The following is a 20,340-nucleotide window of genomic DNA, read 5'->3' as shown; positions in this document are numbered from 1 at the left end:
ACTTAAACTGTGATTTGCAATACTATTTTTTAAAAGTAAAATTCTGCCCCAATTTTCTATTTTGATTTTTTAGAGCTAGACTGAGCAGATCACACCCTACCTTGTCCACTTATATTTGCTTATTTTGGTGAGGTTTTTTTTATTTCTTCTATGTCTTCCCTTGGTGAAAATCATGTGTTTGAATATAAAAATAAGACTTAGTCCAAAAGTTCTTTTCAGTAAATTTCTTAAGGTAGAAAAGATTAAACCACCACAAATATACTTACACAGGCTGAGTGTCAGTTGGTCATTCACTCTCTTGACTTATTCTTACTGAGCACCAACTATACACCATGTATCAGGCCGTGTGCTATGCCTCAGTCACACCTTCACAGAGGCAGTCTATGAAACCATACAGACAGACTCAAAGCACCAGGGAAGGCTTTACGGAAGTGGATTACTTTAGCATTCACAGGTCCGTGACACCGGAACAAGCTTTAACAATCAACTCTAGTGTGGTTCTACTTGCCTAGTCCCACTAGAGAGCCAAGAAACAAAAGAATCCAAGAGATCCCTAAGAGATTAATGATTACATTGTTTTTGGACTCCTCAGAATCTTCATGCACCTAGGGAGAGTGGGAAACAACTAGGAACTTTTTCCGGATATATGGAGGCTTCTGGTGCTCCTGGAACTCAAGACTCTGCAGGAAAATGGACCTCTCACCCTCATCAGAGACCAGAGAGTCCTCAAAAGCTTCCACACGAACAAGAATTGTTTAAAATATAGGTCTAGTACCCAGGCATGGTGGCACAGGTCTGTAATACCAGCACTCAGGAAGCTTGGCAGAAGGATCACAACTTCAAGGCCAGCCTGGGCTATATAGAGAGACCCTGCCGCAAACAACAACCCTCCCCCACCACCCCATATATAGATCTATACTAGACAATCTCAGATCACAAATGTATCCATCACACATGTTTTGAGACAGAGAAAAGTAATAAAATTACTCACAATCTTACCATTCAAGCTTCAACTATTTAGAAGATGCTCTTAATACATATGCAATTATTAAAGCAGAACGACAGGAAAACCTGTGGTGACATTAAACACTGGATTCCAGAGGTGCTCAGCCTCCTAGTTCAACAAGGACAAACTGGAGAGACCAGGTCTAGGCAGCAGTTGATTATGGATCACCACAGCAGCCGTGACAAGTTGAAATGCCCAGGTCATGTGGACCACAATACATTACCATGAGGTACTTTCCCAGTTCTCACAAAGCTTATGGTTATGCTGTCCCTATAACTATAAGCATGTGACAGACAGAGGTGGTGTAGTCAGAACTCAACTTTGGCACAACAGACACACTGAGGTTCTAGTAGACACACTGAGCTACTTAGTAGCTGTGTGAATTTCTGCAATTACTTAATAACTCCGAATTTGTTTACTGATCTGTAAACCAGGGATAAGTACCACCTTTTTGAATTCTCAATGAGCACCATTCATATCGTATCTGGAGTTGTATTGTTCATACAGTATATAGTGAGAATGGTGCCCCCTAGAATTGTGCAGTCAGATTACCTTCTATCATAGAAGGACAGAGATGATAGCGACTACATTATTCAAGGAACTGGTCCTTCCAACTCTTCTCTACCACTGACCTTGCCTTCCTCTCTCTGGAGATCCTCCCATGCACAGCCATGCACAGGTACTTCAGCTGTGGGGGAGGACCAGATTTTGTTTGTTTGTACCAATTTGTTGCAAACCAATACTTTTATGAAATTTGAGAACAAACTAATAGACAAATTAGGTTCAAAACAACAAAGGCATTCAAAATACAAGTCCACCGATCATATACTTGCATGTTACAGCAGTATTTCTAAATATTAACCTTCAATTTCTGAACATACCTCACCACACACAGTAACATGCAGTTCACAGCCAGGAACATGCAGTCCATATCTTACCCATTGAGTAGCCCTGCTCTAGACCTTATCTGTACCAATAACTGCAAGTCTCATCCACTCTTGGGTCATCCTCTCCTATCTTTCATAGCTCATTCCTTCTAGAATGTTCTCTAATGCAATCATTTCTCAGTCTCACTGATCTACAATGCACTGATGCTATCCACATGTCACTGTCCCTCTCCTCTAATATTTACCTTCTTTTCTTGCCCATTTTAATTACTGTCTTACATACACCCTCAACTTCCTTGTCACTCTCTTCCTTCCTTGTTTTTGCTGAATCCAGCTCTCTTCCTGGCCCATGAATATGTGCACCTGAATGTAGATAGCACACAGTAGTGTGACTGGCTTTGATTTAAATTCTTGACCATGAACCTTGAGTGTATTCAACAATGCCTGACAGTTGTGCTTGCATTTCCTTTGCCCATTTTCTCTTCCACTCTTCTATGTCATTATTTTGTACTTTCTTACCATTCTTTCTTTCCTTCTTTCCTTTCTTTCTTCCTTCCTTCTTCCATTCCTTTTTCCTTTTGTTTCCTTCCCTTCACTCCCCTTCCCTTTCCCTCCCTCTCTTCCTTTCTTTCTTCCTCTCTCTCTCTTTCTCTTTCCTTTGACATGATCTCTGTGCTGTGGCATAGTCTATGCTGGCCTTAAACTCATGATCCTCCTGTCTTAGTCTCCAAAGTGCTGGGATTACAGGCACATACCACCACACCAAGTTCCTACTTCTCTTTTCAACATTTTTACACTAACCCATCCCCACTCTCAGATGATGACCTTGCTTGCTACTTTATTATCAAAATTGCCACAATCAGATGAGAATTTTCCTAAACTTCTACCACCACACTTCTGCTCCTACCAACATCTGCATGTAGTTCCTCTGCCTTCCTGCCTATTATCAAGCTCCTACCTACAGCCAGTACCTTCTTACACCCTAGAGCCATCCCCTTTCATCTATTCTAGGTCATGGATCTAGCAATTTCCCTTCTATTTCCTCTATTTCAGCTCTTTCCTCTCTAGATTATTTCCATCATCTCTAAATGTGCAGTTATTTCCTCCCTTGTGAAATATCCTCTCTTGACATCACCTCCCCCTCCAGTTATTGGTCCATTTTTCTATTCCTGCTTTGAAGCCAAACTCCTTTAAAAAATAGTTTAAACTCTGCTTCCATCTCATTCTGTCTTAAATTCACTCTAATTTTGTCCCCACCTTCTACCAAAATGTTTTTGTCAAACTCACCAAAGATGTCTGTATTGCTAAATCCAGGTCAGTTCTTAGCTTTCATCCTTCTTTATCTACCAACCTGAACTTTGCCCATAAACTCCAAATTCATATATCCAACTTCCTATTTTAATACTTCCATTTGGATATCTAACAGACATCTAAACTTAACATATCCAAATTTGAATTCTCAAATCTCTGTCCCAAAATTCACTTCATTCAATCTTTTTTTAATTTCATTAATGGTAATTCTACCTTTCCAGTTGCTCAGGCCAAAAACGTTAAATATATTCCTGATTCTTTCTTTTACATCCCATGTTAAATATGCCAAAAATGTAGTTAGTCCTACCTTTGAAATACATCAAAATCCAACCATCTCTGTCTCCACTGCTCACACCTGATCTAAACTATCATAACCTCTTATATAAATTATTGTAGTCTCCTGACTTGTCTCTCAGTTTCCACCTGTGACCTTATGCTCTCTGCTCAAGAGAACAGTCAGAGTGATCCTTTTGAAACATATTCCAGATCAAAAGCTTTGTCTAATTCCTTGTGATGCCTCTTCTTTACTCAGAGTAAAAACCCAAGACTTTGCAATGGCTTATATGACCCTATGCTCTTGGGCTTGCTTATAACTCTGACCTCATCTCCTATTATTTGCACCTTGTTCACTTTGCCCTAGTGACACTGGCCTCCTTATGGTTTCTTGAAGACACCAGGTATGCTTCTGTCCTAGCAGCTTTACTAGGCTACTTACTCTGCCTAAATACTCCTCTTCCAGATATCCACATGGCTCATGCATACTAACCTCCTGCAAGTCTTTGTTCAAATGTCTTACCTTCTCTTATGGCAGCCTTCAGTAACAAACTTGCTTAAAAACTGCAATCTAGAACTTCTAGTCCAGTATTAGAAATTATCTATCTTGCTCTTTAATTTTTCTGTAGCAGCTATTAACTTTTGTTGTGTTATATAACTAACTTACTAACTTTTGTTTATTTTCTCTTTCCCCCCTAGGATATAAGCCTGAAGGGGATAGAGATTTTTAAAATCTGTTTTGGGCAGTGAGTATTTTAATTGCCTAGAACACTCCATGATATATAATAGATGCTCAATAAATATACCATCTGAATGAATTGTGTGTGATTGCACCTAGCACCATGACTAGCACACAGAGGCACTCAAGGACTAGGAGCTCCTATTATTAAGTTGTCCTCTAAATAGAATGTATAGATTGGCCCGATATGAAGGTCAAAATGCTTTCTGAATACTAATGCTTCCAGCAAAGATAGAGTAACAAAGACCTCATTCACACTTTAACCTGAAGTAAACAAAAACCATTAAGGAATATATAAACAATAGTTTTCAAGACACGGAACATCAGCAGAAAAGGACACTGATCTTTGAGAGAGCATAAACAGTGAAGTGACTCCTACAATTACAACAGTTTATTGCTTTGAGGCCTGAGCAGATGGTGAGGAACTGAGGTAGAAATAGGTAGACTCTCTAAGTCAAGGAGATGAAACTATGAGTCTTAAGAAACCAACACAGTTAAAGTTCCCAGGACAGAGCAATGGACAGGAGATCACAGCATACACAGAGAATTCAGATCGATGGATGGTCCCTCTAGAATATTCTACAGAGTAGCGATTCATGCATGTATGTGAGGAAACCACTTGAGGCTGAGAAATGAATCATATGACAGGTTGAAGGGGACTGGAACAGCTCACATATGGCCCTGTTTTCACAGCCAGCCTAGAAAAATTCATAATTCATATGCATCAGTAGAATCCTCAGAAAGGTCCTGACTCAGTAGTGGGAAATAAATTAGCTCTAAAATGCTGCTCTGGTTCTGCCTAAAAAAAAATCTTAAAAGCAAGATCCAAAAGTATCAAACTATTTCAAAGTAACTTAATTATACTCCAGAATAAAAGTAAAAAAATTTACAGGAATATAAGCCTTTAGGTTCCAACAAGGTAAAATTCAAAATACCTACTATAAAATAAAAGAATGCCAGAATTGAAATAATAAAACCCAGAATGAGCAGACAAGTCAAATAATTGAAATCAATCTAAAACTGACATAGATATCAGAATTAGCAAACAAGGGCATTAAAATATTTATCACAGCAGTACTTAATAAATTACAAAAGTCAAGTGGACACATGGAAGGTATATTTTAAAGTCCTAAATAGAAAATTGGGAGATGAAAAGTACAATGTCTAGGAGAAAAAATATACTGGATTAGATTAACAGCAGATTAGAATTTACAGAAGAAAAGATTAGAGAATTTGAAAATGGCAATAGAAACTAAAGTGAAATATATAAGAAAAATGAACAAAAGTCAACAAAAAGAGGATTATTAAGTAAGCTGTTGGGCAAATTTAAATAATCTAAACTATGTGTGATTGGAATCCTCCCAAAGTCAAGTGAGGGGGGAAGACAGAAAAAAATTAGAAGAAAGAATAGCTGAAAACTTTCCCAATTTAGTGAAAACTATTAACCCACAGATTGAGAAATTTTGAGCACAGAAAAATGAAGTATAAAGCACTTAATAATCAAATTGACCAAAAGCAGTACCAAAGAGAAATTTCAAAAAACTCCCAGAGGACAAAGATGCGTTAAGAACACAGATAAAGGATGATGGCACATTTCTTGTGATGAATATGCAAGTCAGAGGACAGTGAAGTGAAAGGAATAAAAACCACAACCTGTCTACCTGGAAATGTACACCCAATGAAAATATATTTCAAAGAAAGATGAAACAGATGTTTTTGGATATACAAAAAATAGCTAAAAGAATTAATGCCCAGACTACCTGCAGTACAAGAAATGTTAAAGGAAGTCCTTTAGACAGAAGAAAAATGATATAGAATGGAAATACATATCTATACAAAAGGATGATGAGAATCAGGAATAATAACTATATATGTAAGAGCTTTTCTTATTTAAACCTCTTCAAAATATAACTGACTGATTAAACAGACAAGTATTATGAGGTTTATAACAAATGCAAATAAAATATAAGACAATGATAGCATAAAGATGGATGAGAAAAATGACAATATACTACCATGTTTGTTTGTTTTGTTTTATTTTGGGAGACAGGGCCTTTCTATATAGCCCAGCCTAGACTTGAACTCATGATCTTCCTTTGCCTCTGCTGTGCTGGGATGATAGGTATGCACCACCACAAATGGTGTATGTATATCATTTGAGGATGGATTGTGATAAGTTTAAGATGTATATTATAAAACCTAAAGCAACTACTAAAATAACAAAACAAAAAGTTATAGTTAATAAAGAACAAAGGTGGAAAAATAGAATAATAAACTCATTTGATCCAACAGAAGGCAAAAAAAGAAAAAAAGAAAAACAGGAAAAGAACAAAAAAATAGATATAACATACAAAACAAATAGAAAATGACAAATTCTAATCTAGCAATATAGGTAATTGTACTAAATGAAAATGACCTAAACACACTCCAAAGGGTAGAGAATGTCAAACTGAATTAAAAAAAAAATCTAGGACCATGTATATGTGGCTTAAAACAAATGGGTGAAAAGTAAAGAGATGAAAAAGATATATCAAAACAATCCTTAATTGTTAATACAGCTGGAGTGGCTGTATTAACATTAGATATAGTAGAGTTCAAAGCAAAAAATGTTACTAGGGATAAAGAAAATTACTCTATAACATTAAAAGGTCAATTCAAGAAGCAGACATAGCAATTCTAAATGTTTAGGCACTGAATAACAGAGCTGTGAATACATGAAGCTGAAATGGATAGAACTACATGGAAATATAGACAAAAATCATAATTATAGTAAAAGATTTCAATACTCTTAGCAATTGATTGATCAATTGGACAGGAAAAAAAACCCACAAAGCTTTAACTTTAACAACACTATCAATCAGCTTGACTTAATTGATATTATAGACTACTCAACAAGGGCAGAAATATACATACTGTTTCAAATAGGTTATTATTTTTTTTCACTTAGGCGCTCTTTAATTTCCTACATGAATTTTTGAGAAAGATATGTGTAAATAAAAATCACATTAGTTAAGATACCAAGCTATACCTATTCTTGGTCACAATATAAGTCTCAAAAAACTTTCATTCCTTCACCAAAAGGGAATTAAGTCAGAAATTAAAATAACAAACTAGAAAACAACATTCTTTATAAAATCTTCAAATATTTGAAAAATAAATATTTCTAAATAATCCAGGGTCCAAAGAGGAAGTCAAGACAGAATTGGAAAGTATTTTAGATTGAAGGAAAATAAAAATACAACATATCAAAATTCATGGGATGGCCACAAAGTATTTAGAAGGAAAAATAGCACTAACTTCCTGTATTAGAAAAGAAAGGTCTCAAATCAATGAACTCAGTCTCTAGTTAAATAAACAAGAAATAGAAGACTAAATTAAACCCAACATAATCAGAAGAAAGGAAATAATAAAGCTCAGAGCAGAAATAGAAAGCAATAATAGAGAAAAATCAGTGAAACCAAACCATGGTTCTTTAAGATCAATAAAATTCTAGTTAGACTGACCAGGAAAAAAAAACAGAGAAGACATAAATCACCAATGTCCTGAATGAGAGAGGTGGCATTTCTACAAACTCTACAGATATTAAGGTGAGTATCTATCTATCTATCTATATGACATATGTGTTTGTCCATAACATAAAGTGGGGTTTATCCTAGGAATATAAGAAAGTTGGTTTAACATTTAAAAATTGGTCAATATAATCCACAATATTAACAAACTAAAGAAGAAAAAACAGATAACTTCAAATAGGGAAGAAAATGCATTCAACAATGTCTAACATCTATTTCTGATTTAAAAAATTCTCAGGGTTGGAGGTGCAGTAAGTACAAAGCCCCAAGTTCCAATGACAGTATCACTAAAAAAGAACCAAACAACAACAACAAAAGAAACTTCTTCAACCTGAAAAAGGTTATCTATGAAAATCTACAGTTAACATCACACTCAATAGTAAAAGACTGGGTGCTTTCTCCTTAACATCAAGAATAAGAAAGGGATGTTTCTTCTCATTATTCAATAGTGCACTGGAGATTGTAGCCAGTCCAGTAAGGCATGAATAAAGAGGCATTTATATTAAGTAAGGAAGAAGTAAAACTATATTTCTTAGCAAGCAACACAACAATCTGTATGGAATATGCAATTGAATGTGCAGAAAAGTTACTAAAACTAGAGTGAGTTAGCAGCCTTGGAGACAAGAATTAATTGTATTTATTTATACAAGCAACAAATAACTAGAAATTTTAATTTCCAATTCTATTCCATTTACAATAACATAATTTTATTATAGCATAAACATATAAAACAGAGATAATTATGAAAAAAGATGAGAGAAATTAAGTAAGTCCTAAATAAATGGAGGCAATGCAAGTAGGCAAAGAAAACAATGGTATTTTAACAATTGGCTAATCATATTTTAAAAATTAACTTCAATTCATATCTTGTTCTATATGCAAAAATTAACTCAAAATGGATCAGAGACAAATATAAAACCTAAAATTATAAAACTTATAGTTGAAAATATAGTAGAAAACTGTCTTGTGTTAAACAAAGATTTCTTAGACACACAAAATACATGGTCCACAAAAGAACAAATGGGTAAATTGGTCTTCATTAAAGTTAAACACTTCTGTACTTTGAAAGACACTGAGAGAATGAAAAGATAAGCCACAGACTGAGAAAAACAGTTGCAAATCACATCTCCGATAAAACTTGTATCTAGAACATATAAAGAGCTCTCAGAGTATGTCAATAATAAGAAAACAAGCAATCCACTTTCTAAAAAATGGGCAAAGCATTTGAACAGACCCTTCACCAGAGATATCTGTATAGCAGATAAGAACGTGAAAATACATTCAACATTATTAGTCATAGGGAAATTCAAATCAAAACACCAGTAAAAGTCCACTGTGCACTTGTTAGAATGGCTGGATTTTAAAAGATCAATCACACCGAGAACTGGAAAGGATATGGAGGAAACGGAATCCTACACACTACTGATGAGACCAACCACTTTTGAAAACAGTTTTGCATATTCCTTAAAAAGTTAAATAAACGCCACTATATGATTTATCTGTTTCCCTTGAAGGTATTTACACAAGAGAAAGCATATATGAATATATCCACCCTTGTACATAAATGTTCAGAACAGCTTTATTTGTAATAGCCCAAAGCAGCAACAACCCAAAAGTTCACCAAGGATATTATATAAATATATGGAAATATTACAATGAACCACATGCAACATTGTACAATGAATATGTGCTAATAAAAATGTGGGAAAAAAGAACAGTTAAAAAAAAACCAAGGCTTTCTGCATAGGGATAACTAGGCCCCTGACCAATGTAAGTTTTACAATCTAAGACACAGCACGCATACGTAAAGGATGGTTCTACCAAACATCCAAATCATGTCAATGCGTTAGTTGTAATTATATTGACACCAAAGTAAAATTTATGTTGTCTCCATTCTATTTCATCACATCAAAATCTTGTTTCTGTAAGAATCTTGGTACTAAGTAAAGTACATTTTTACAGAAAGAAATAATTGTAAAACCAATCATTTTTATTAAACTCCTATGCTTTAAAACATCTTAACAGCTATAGGCATTCTGAAGCCCAACAAGCCTTGCAGGTATACTATAGCAGGAAGAATGCATGGGCTTTGTAGCTAGATAGCTCTGAGGTCGACTACCAGCCCCACCACTTACAAATAAGCCAATGAGGCCAGCCAGATGCTCTGAGCATCACTGCCCTATCTGTAAACGGATTCAGAGTAGCTGCATTGCAGGAAAGATTTACAGCATCTTTTCAAAGCATTGAAAGATGGGCAGGGATTTAGCTCAGAGATAGAGTACTTGCCTAGCGTGCTCGGGGCCTTGGGTTGGTTCCCTAGCACAGGAAGAAAAATTTAAAAATGTAAAACATTGAATGAGATAGAGTATTAATGTATATGAAAGCATTACATTATGAAAGTATGTTATAGGTGCTAAATAAATATTAGTTTCCCTTCCTTGATTCTTGCACTAGTGCATCATGTCTTTTTATTCTGCCTTTAAGTTTGGGTTTCAACCTGAAACACAAAAGTACATTTTTGGTAAAGATTCCTATCTTGTGATGCAAAACTCACACTAAAAGAATTTTGACAAACAATAAGTCTTTCTAGTTTGTAATAAAACTTAACATCAAACAGGTTCAACCTAATTTGTCTTGTATTGTGGTGAATACAGAGAAATTTCCCTAGAGAGGTTAAAATAGTCCCTTTCTCATATCCCCACGGTTAATATTTCTTCATTTGCCTTTATAGTTGCAAACCTTTGCTTGCAGGTGAGTGAGTCATGGCTTGACATTGCTGGTGAAAGCAGTTCTTTGTATATTTTCAAAAGTCATGTACTGATATAATTCTTGATCCTGCCTGCTAAGTGTAATGAACCTGGAGTTGAAAAATGAGCTCTCTTCCCAGCAGGAAGGAAGCAACAATTTTCTTTGTGCAGATGTTACCGGCACTCTTTTTTACAGAGGATTCCAGAAGCCTTTCCCACACTTCCTTTCATCTCACTTTTCCAAGGCTATGTCACCACAACTTACTTTTAAAGGAGCCCATTGAAGTCATTTATGGTGTTCACATAAATAGTGAATTGCTATTCTCTCTAATGCCTCCCTATTTGCCATTTGTCCCTCCATTTTCCCTGATCTTTTAGAGATTTAAATTGCCAGATAGTAGAAGCCTCTATAATAAAGTGTTGTAGACACTTAGGAAAAAGGACATCATCTAAATCTAGAACTGAGGTTAGGCACAGAAGCTCTTGTCTGAAATCCCAACTACTCAGGAGGTAGAAATCAGGAGGATCATGGTTCTATACTAGCCTAGGTAAAAACAAGCTGGGTGTGTGGCATGCAACTGTGGTTCCAGCTACATGAGATGCCATAGGTAGGAGGACGGGGTCTAAGCCTGGCTCCAGGCAAAAATGTGAGACCCTACCTGAAAAATAACTAAAAGCAAAAAGGCCAGCCTGGGCTTTATAGTGAGTTTGAGGTGAGCCTGAGCTATATAGTGAGACCGTTTTAAAAACAAAAAAGAAATAACAAGTACTCACTGAGGCAACTAAACACTTACCACACAAAACTCTAACTTTTTTTCATAGATGTACAAATAAATACAACTAGTTAAAAACATAACAGAAGAAAAGATTCTATATCTATAGGCCCAACAAAAAAGTTTCCAAAAATAAGCTAGGTAAGAAAAATAAAAATATTAGCAAAACACCTAAAAAACTTAAAAAAAAAAAAACACCCCTTGAACAGGAAGACTCAGAATTTTAAAAAATTTGAGGTTTAGTAATTTATAAATTTATTTCAATCAAAATAAAAATGCTAACATTTATCTTAGAAAATTCTGAAAAGAAAGAATAATATCAAGGAAGTAGTCTTAACAGATATGAAAATATATTAGAAAGTTGTAGTAAATCACACAGCTTGGTAGGACTATACAGATAAACAAAATCCACTTCTGAAACTGTGTCCTTGCATGCATGTAATATAGGCACAGACAGGTTTTATTATAGTGAGGTATGCAATAGCAAAATATTGAAAATATTCTTAAGGTAACAATAAATCATTGTTTCACAGTGGATTATGATGTGGCCATTCTGTAAAAATGTTTTTAAGGTCCCTTCTATTATTTTTAAATGAAATCCTTTGAAAATAAATACATTTTCATTGATAAGTAACTTCTATGACACAAAGTTCTAGAACTGAGGAATTATTTGTCTCTCTTCTTTTTTTGACAGTATTGGGATTTGAACTCAGGGTTTCAAGCTCACTAGGCAGGCACTCTACCATTTAAGCCACTCTGCCAGCCCTTTTTTGGTGTTGGGTATTTTCAAGATGGGGTCTTGTGAACTATTTGCCCTAGCTGGCCTTGAGCCTTGATCCTCCTGATCTCTGCCTCCTGAGTAGCTAGGATTACAGGCATGAGCCACTGGTGCCCAGCTAAGATTTGTCTCTTAAAACCAGAAGACATTTCCATAGAAAATGCAGTTATCTGATGTGCACATCTGGTTATTAATATACAACAGGGCCCAATTTTGGTAGTGAGATTTTGACCATGGTAAACAGTAGAGATCAGAAAGTCCAAAGAATCAGTATAGTGTTATCCTAAAGAAAAGGCTTAATTTTTAATTTACTACAGTTTAAGAGAGCCCCTAAAATACTCTCCCCAAAATTTACAATCTAGCTAATTTTAATGCTAAAAAGGAGAATTGTATCAAAATATGTGCTGTTAGATAACATTCCTGTGGGAGTTGTTTTCTTCACTGCAAAACCCTAAATAGGAAGTAAGTACATAGTTCTATAAACTTGTCAAGCAAATCCACAATATTATGTTAGTAATAGGAAGTACACATAGTAATTTCATTTTCTGATATCCCAGATAGCAACAGAAGGAAACAGGGCCATGGTATCTCTAGAATTCTCCACAGTTCTTGAGATTCTGTTACCATAATTCTAGTAAAAGTCACTAACAGGTATATTTTATCAGAATATTTCTTAAAGAGCCCTCAGCTTCCTTATCTCAGTTACCTTCTACTAACCTTCCTCTTCAACCTGACAAAGAGCAGATAAATGCCTACTCACACTGTCAGTTTGTCTACAGACACTGCATGCACATGCCTGAAAAGCCAGTCCTGAAATGAAAGTCATTATCTGATGTAGAAACTGATGTCTGACTCTCTAGAGCTGGATTTCTTTCCAGTAAAAATTGTTTGGTTCTCTCAGCCTTACGGATTCGTGTCTTTCAAAATGTGCTCCAAATACAAATCCTGAAAACTTTAACATACCAAGGATTAAGAGTACTAATTGCTTCAGGGAATACAAAAACATATTAAGCAGAATCCTTGTCTTCAAGAAATTCTCTCCCTCCCTCCCTGGGATGTCAACTCCAAGAAGGCCTGGACTTTCTCAGTCTTGTTCACCACTACATCTCCAGCACCTAGAACAGTACTTGGAAAAACAGAAAGTGATCAAAATATTTGTTAGCAAGTGAATGAACCAATAAACACAGAAACAAAGCCAACACACTTTGGACAATAAGAAAATATGCCTTGTTAAGTGGTGGTACTATTCTAAGACCAAATGAAATGAAAAGATTATGTTAAGTTTAAATAGTTCAGGAAGGCATGGGGTAAGTGGGAACTGAGTCATCCTAGAAGGAAGAGTTTAGATGAAGAGGAGAGGATAAGATTGACAAAGACAATAGATGGGAAGACCAGATGTGTTGGGAGGAGAGTAAGGAAGTAGTATGGTTTGGGTAAGTATCCGCCAAAAGCCTTTGTGTTAAAGGCTTGATTGACAACATGGTACTATTTAGGAGGTGGTGGAACCTTTAAGAGGTGGGCATAGTGGGAGGTCCTGAGGTCACTGGAGCCATGTCCTTACAGAGGATTGTGGGATCCCAGGGTCTTCCCTTATTCACTTCCTGCCAGAGGTTGGTAGTTTGCTCTGCTACATGCTCTCTGCCATTGCCATCTGGGCACACCCAGAAGAGGCCCAAAGCAACGTATCTCCCTTTAATCTTGGATTGGAACCTCCAAAAAAATGAGCCAAAATAAAGCCTTTTTCTTTATAAGTTAAATATCTCAGGTACTTTGTTATAGTGATGGAAAACTGACCAACCCCAGAGGCTTGGGTGACAGAAGAAGGTGAAGGTTAGGGAACAGTGAACCACCCAACAGAGGGAAATGAGGAAAGTGAAAGCAGACTTCAGAAGGCCTGGAAAAAGCAGTAATTGGATCCCACTAGGTTGGGATACATATTTTAAAAATCATTTTCCACACCCCCAATTTAACCTCTAAAAGAAACTGAGACTAAGAGAAGACATGAATCTTAAATAGCAATAGGGAGGTGGGACAATAGCCAATCCTGGAGTACTACATAAAAGTAAAAGCCTTAAAATAAGTTCCCTAGCTTGATAAAATTTATGGTTTAACAAAGAGTAATAAAAGTCACAAAGCTTAAATTCACTTGCAACTTTATAAAAAAATAAACTCAAGGGAAACTCACATTTAACATCACAGCAGGGTAAATTTAATAGATTTTTTCAAAAAAATTGTAACTTTTAACTAATATTAACTAGAAAATGACGTTATTCACTAATTCTGGAAGATCTAGAAACATGTAGACGTCAAAAACTCTGAATGGCTCTTTGTTAGACAGTCATAATTTTGAAGACAGCTTCAGATAAACCCAACAATTGAGATGCTGTAAATATCCTTGCTCTTTCATTATTCTTCAGCTATATTTAGTAGTATAGTTTCCTTTGTTCATGAACTACTCTCAGTGGCTCCATATTTAGGTTCTCAAAGGCAGAGTACCTTGGACATATTTGTTAAATGAATTGATGGCTGCATGGATGGATAAACAACTAAGTCACCCAATGGTTGTATTAAGATCTTCGAGATGTAATGTGCAGAATGCTTGGTATATGTGGATACTAGATCTGGCCAGGCTTTTACAAACATATCTTTCATATTTAGCACAATCAGATTGGGATTAAAATTGATGTAAGAAAGTTTGTTTGGGGGATGCAAGGGAAGAGAGTTACTTTGGGCAAGGATGATGGTATTTGTAACATCAGGATGGACTTACTGTGAGGCTAATGAAGCTTGAGTGTCAGAACCCCTTACTTGCAAAAAGGCCCCTTCCAAGAACCCTTCTAATGTGTACACATGGTTGCATGTGGCTGTAGAATTCACCAAAGTATGTGTAATAGAGCCCATCCTTCTAAAGAGGAGCCTCAAAATAAGTTTCAGGACCCATACAACCTGGGTCTTCCTACCCCTGTGTAAGAGGTAGGAAGAGGTCAGTGGCAGAAGTGTTGATAGTTACTCTGTTAAGTCAGCTTTTCATTACCATGATAAAATACCTGTGGTGCCTTATAAGTTCAAAATTGGCTTCTAACAAAGAAAGGCTTATTTTGGGTCACAATTTTGGAGGTTTCAGTTCATGGTCAGTTGGCCTATTGCTTTTGGGTCTGTGACAAGACAGTTTATTATGGAGGAAATGCATGGCAAAGGAAAATGCTCACCTCATAGTGGGAAGGAAGAAAAGAGAAAGACATGAAGGGCCCAGGGTACCAATATTTCTTTCACAGACATACCCCCCATGATCTAACTTCTTTCAACTAGGTCCCACCTCTTAAAGGGTTTACTACCTCGAATAGTACCACAAGCTAGGAACCAAGACTTTAGCATATGGACTTTTGGTGGACAGTTATCCAAACAAAGCAAAGCAGTTACTGAGGATACTGTTTGAGTAGGTGAACTGGAGCGTGGGGTGCCATTCAAATTTCTGGGCAGCTTCTCATTCCTTTCTAAAAAAACCATTTCTTAGGCTCACAGTTCTCATATCACGACTTTCCTTTCAGCTTTTACATCTTCTTTGCAAATGAAGTCACAAGAGACATTCAGCTGTTACAAACTTCATGTCAAGCTTTGAAGTGCTTTTTAATAGCAGAAATATTTGGCTCACGTGTGGGCTTTGTAGCTATGGTAAATACCTCCTAGTTATCTGTCGCTACTGTTATTCCACACCTCCAATTTGGAGGAGAAATTCTGCATATGCATTGAGGCACTAAAAAAGAATATTGAACTATATCTTAGCTCTTTTGTGAATGGTTCATTTTATTTCTTCTCTCATGGAACTAATACTCTCATTGCATTGTACTGATTCTGGGTGGGAAACAGTGGATAGAAGGGGAACGCTGATTATTACATCGCTGGCTGGCACTTTCCCTTAGCTGCTTGAAGGTTAAGTGGTCAAGTAGCTCCTTAATATAAGATCAAGGCATTTCAAGGACGGACTCATCCACCTGTTTTCCACCAAGTGCCTTAGTAGACTTTGGACAAAGTGCTTGCAGTAGCTAAAAGAGAAGAAACTGAACACAACTAGTATAAGATAAAGAGGGGGAAAAAACCAAACAAGCAACCTTTCACCTTAGAGATGCCTCTGTCACTACTGAAATATAGACTGTATGCCTAGCTCATGTCAGAACAATATATTTAGAAACAGCATTTTTGAGAGCAGAAAAACAGAAACAAAGGCCATGTAATAAACATCTGGGATATATTCTGTGTTGAAAAACATTTGGCTTCTTTATGTAACTTAATTATTTTATGAGGAGATGATAGAAAATATGATTGCACTCTGTAAGTTAAACACTTGACATTTTTATTCCTTAAAATGCAATATTTTAGAAGTGTAGATGTTTATTAATTAGTGATTATTAACACCCAGTAAACAACATCATGTCTTGTAAAAATGCAATCTCTCTTCACAGCAGGAAGCTGAAATCTATTATTCCCTGATTCCATATGCTGAAATACACTCAAATGGTCACACATGACCTTAAGCATTACATAAATGTAAATGAGGACAACACAGAAAATGTGCTTTTGATTGATAACTAAAAGACCAGGTTGAAAATCATGTCCAAAACTAAAGTCCTCTCCAGAAGGTATGGTGGTCTTCCCTGAAAAAGAAAGACTGTCCTAAGAATGAAGGATGCACAAGTAATGGCAGACCCTTTCTCCTTTTCTGGACTTGCTGAGGTTTTGTAGGAAACAGAACTGGTTTATTCATTTAAATAAGAAATGCAGCATACACTGCTCCCTACTCCCCCACCATAAGCCTACTTGAAACCTTCTAATGAAGGATTTAAAAATACATACATGGGTACTTCACTGTATGCACCAACTAAAATGAGAGACATGTCTACCATTATTTTTTTTTGAGACAGGGTCTCACTATGTAGCTTAGGCTGGTTTCAAGTTCTTTATCCTTCTACCTCACTTCCTGAGCACTATCACACCTGGCACTGCTTTGGATTTTAAGCATTGTGTTGGTCATTCAACCTTTTACTCCAAACTGAGCAATTGAGGTGGAAAAGTGTCCTCTTCATAGAGAAATAATATTCAAAAGTATGACATAATAATAGTAATAAACAAAGTAACTGAAAAAGGAATTGCTCATATAATGAAGTATAGAGTTAAATATATAAGGGAGAGCACAAATACAGATATTTTAGTAGTTTTCACTTGAAAACTGATTCTTTCTACATCCATTACCAACAGGGCAAAAGTAAGTACAATGTAGCATTACAGAACACACAATTGTTTTGATTGAGGGCCAACATTTCTCCTACTTTGGTTAAGAATTAACAGAACCTGTGTTGGCAGAGTGGCTCAAGCGGTAGAGAAAGCACGAGGCTCTGAGTTCTAACACCCATACCACCAAAAGACAGAGAGAAAGAGAGAGAGAGAGAAAAAGAGAGAGAGAATGGATTCCTAGACTATTTTAAAATTATAGACTAGAGTGAGGTTTCTCAACCTTGAAACTACATTTAAGAGGGGCCCAGGCTGGGCTTCTCCCAACCTTATACTGTAAATCTCAACCATTAAACCATCCACAACCCGGTGTTTATATACTTCAGTTTCCTCAACTATTAGTTGGAGGTAATGAGTTTCTGCCTGTCTCAAAAGGGTTCTGGTAAGTTTGATTGAGGTAACACCTGTAAAATGCTTAGAACAGTACCTAACACATGGTAAGTGCTCAACAAATGTTAGTTACTATTATTTCATCCATTGTATAAAGAAAAACCAGTTTTAAGTGGGATGTTTCCATGTAGAGAGGTATCTTACCAGCTTGATATTTTCCGAGCTTTAAACACACCATCCTTCTGATTGCTTGTGATGATATCTCTCACATCTATAGAACATAGTTAAGAAAAGTTTCGCAGTGATTATCAACTGACCTTAAAAAATTCCACAAAAACAGCAACCTTCTCATCAAAACAGAGTCAATACAATGAAAAGAGATGAGCTGTAGAATCTGAGATAGGAGGTTGGTATGGCCTTAGATCTACCACCAAATGCTGACTTACCTACCACAAGCAAAATCTTTTAATTCCCTGGGATGCAGTTTTGTCATCTGTGAAATGTACATCTAGGTAGCATCATGGCAAAGCCCAAAGTGCAGGTGTTAGTGGAGAATGACTGCTGCAGAGATGCCAAGCTCCACTTAATAAAGGCATGCATATTTCTGTCAGTAAGGAGGGCAATGTCAGCCTTCAGAGACTTTCCAAGTTGAAGTTTTCCAATCTCCTAAGTGCTGATAGGGAGAGTGGGGATGAGCAGCAGGGAAAGACTTGGGAGAAAAGCTTGGAGCATCTTTGAGAGAAAATGAATTACTGAAGAAGAGAGTCAATCTCATGAAAGGTTCCTTAAAGAACTGTCTTTACAGACTATGCTTTGTCCTTCGGTTTTCTGCTGGTATGGAAGGACTTGTACAAAAGAGTCATGTCATCCAAGAGCTATTTTGAGGGGCTGGTCCCTTATATCACCCAATATGTGAGGACCCATGGGAAAAAATTATACAGGTTTCAACACGAGGAAAAGCTACACTTCAATTCCTGGGCACTATAAATTTTATAATTGTTGCTTTTTGTTCTTTCTTTGGTCTGGCCTCTGTGCACATCAAAGCCTAATGTATGTCCTAACTCTAACAATCAGAAGAGCTCCTAAGGCATATACTTTCTGCACTGACCTCTGTCCCTTGCTTCATCATATTTTTCTGGCTTCCTAATTATCAAATACTCTCACGTTCTCATTTATTTCGTGTGGTACATTTCAAGTGTTACTGTAAGAAGCCTCAAAAATCCCTCTTCTGGAATAGGCAGGTTTAAATAAAACAAGAAATAAAATAATTCCAGTGAAGGCTGCAAGCTGAACTAAATTGGGCCCATGGGGAGGACACCAAGCAGACAAGCGATGTTCCCCTATTGCTCAGAAAAACAGATTTCCAAAATGCTCAAAGCAAGCATTGGCCAAGGTCTCCCTGTAAGAACAGAGCCACAGGACTTTTTAACCCAAATCTCTGCTTGAACCACCAAGCACACCCATTTCTTCTCTGAGTGAATAAGCAGGTACTGTGATAGCTTTCTTTCCTCAGGAGTGGGTAGGAAAAATCAATTAGGTCTCCTAATGAAGGGCTTTGTTGAGGTTTACAAAAGTGCTATAATGCAGACTTTTTTTTTTTCCTGGGTGAACTTTCGTGTATGCAAATTAAATACCGTTAAATTACATTCATTAAAAAAATAAAGGAGACTAATTTGCCTTCTTGTTTTGATTAACTAAAATGACACATCGGCCTACAGTTCTGTCTATTTCAGGAAGAAAGTATTTCAGGAAAGTCTTCTAAATGCAATGTCTTGCAGAAGAGGACAGCTGACATCTTTATTCTGAGAAGAACGAAATTAGTAAAGAGTCAACTGATAACTGTTTTTGATTAAGTTCCCCCACACTCTGGCCACACCCTACTCAGCGTTTCCATGGCATCCAACTGCACGCCATAATGTGCCTGGTACACCTGTAGTGTCGTGTGAGTACATGACTAATCTATCAAGCAAAACATATTATTTTGTTAGTGGAGGTAATACTTTTTATAAAATAGTCACAGGAAGTTAAATTATATAACTCAGAAAACCTATTAATAATTTTTAGTAAACATCTTAACACTATATACTTTTATAAACCTGTAACTCCAGGTGATCAGGCTGGAGCAAGCATATGTATTCATATTCTAAAAGCAATTTTTTTAATGAAAAAAATCACAGCAGTATTTAGGCTGCTTTATTTTTAGAACTGGGCAGGAAATACATTTTGTGGTTTAGGAGATGTTTTTTATATTAAGATAGGTATGAAGAGAAAAATGTCTGAAGTGTCTTAAAATATTACCCTAAGAGATACATTCTGACATTCTACTTCCCACCCTGACTTGAGGTCAGATTTTGATGGTCCTTTTGGATAGCACAGTGTCCAATAAAAGTTTTAATCATCCTTCATGTCACCTCAGGGTAATAAAGGAAATCCAATCAAACCAAGTCAATATGTCCAGGATAGTGTTCAACACAACAAACCAAACCATGTTCTCTGAACTGCACTCACCTTCTGGAAGATTTCAGTGGGAGGGGTTGGTGCAATGAAAATCCTAATGCGATTTCTGACTAATGATGGAGAGCAATCACCTCCAATTCCCTTGTCTAGGCAACTGGACTTCCAGAGCTGCAGGATGTACACT

The 20,340-nt window shown here is 36.5% G+C and overlaps 1 protein-coding gene across 3 annotated transcripts in view; it reads right to left on the bottom strand.

Annotated features, from left to right (window-relative positions):
- Camkmt (calmodulin-lysine N-methyltransferase) overlaps positions 1–20,340 on the bottom strand; it is a 421,570-nt gene that overhangs the window by 25,250 nt on the left and 375,980 nt on the right. For 2 of the 3 annotated variants that reach the window (XM_074049616.1, XM_074049615.1), the window contains one exon: positions 17,904–17,970. The exons of the other annotated variant lie outside the window; for it this stretch is intronic. In XM_074049616.1, coding sequence (XP_073905717.1) covers positions 17,904–17,970 — 67 coding nt within the window. The remainder of the gene's footprint in view (positions 1–17,903; positions 17,971–20,340) is intronic. 3 annotated transcript variants of the gene reach the window in all.

The sequence above is a fragment of the Castor canadensis genome, chromosome 12 (assembly GCF_047511655.1).
Source record: "Castor canadensis chromosome 12, mCasCan1.hap1v2, whole genome shotgun sequence".
Classification (NCBI taxonomy): domain Eukaryota; kingdom Metazoa; phylum Chordata; class Mammalia; order Rodentia; family Castoridae; genus Castor; species Castor canadensis.
The sequence above is the reverse complement of the archived record's forward strand: the minus strand, read 5'-3'. Positions and strand labels throughout refer to the sequence as shown.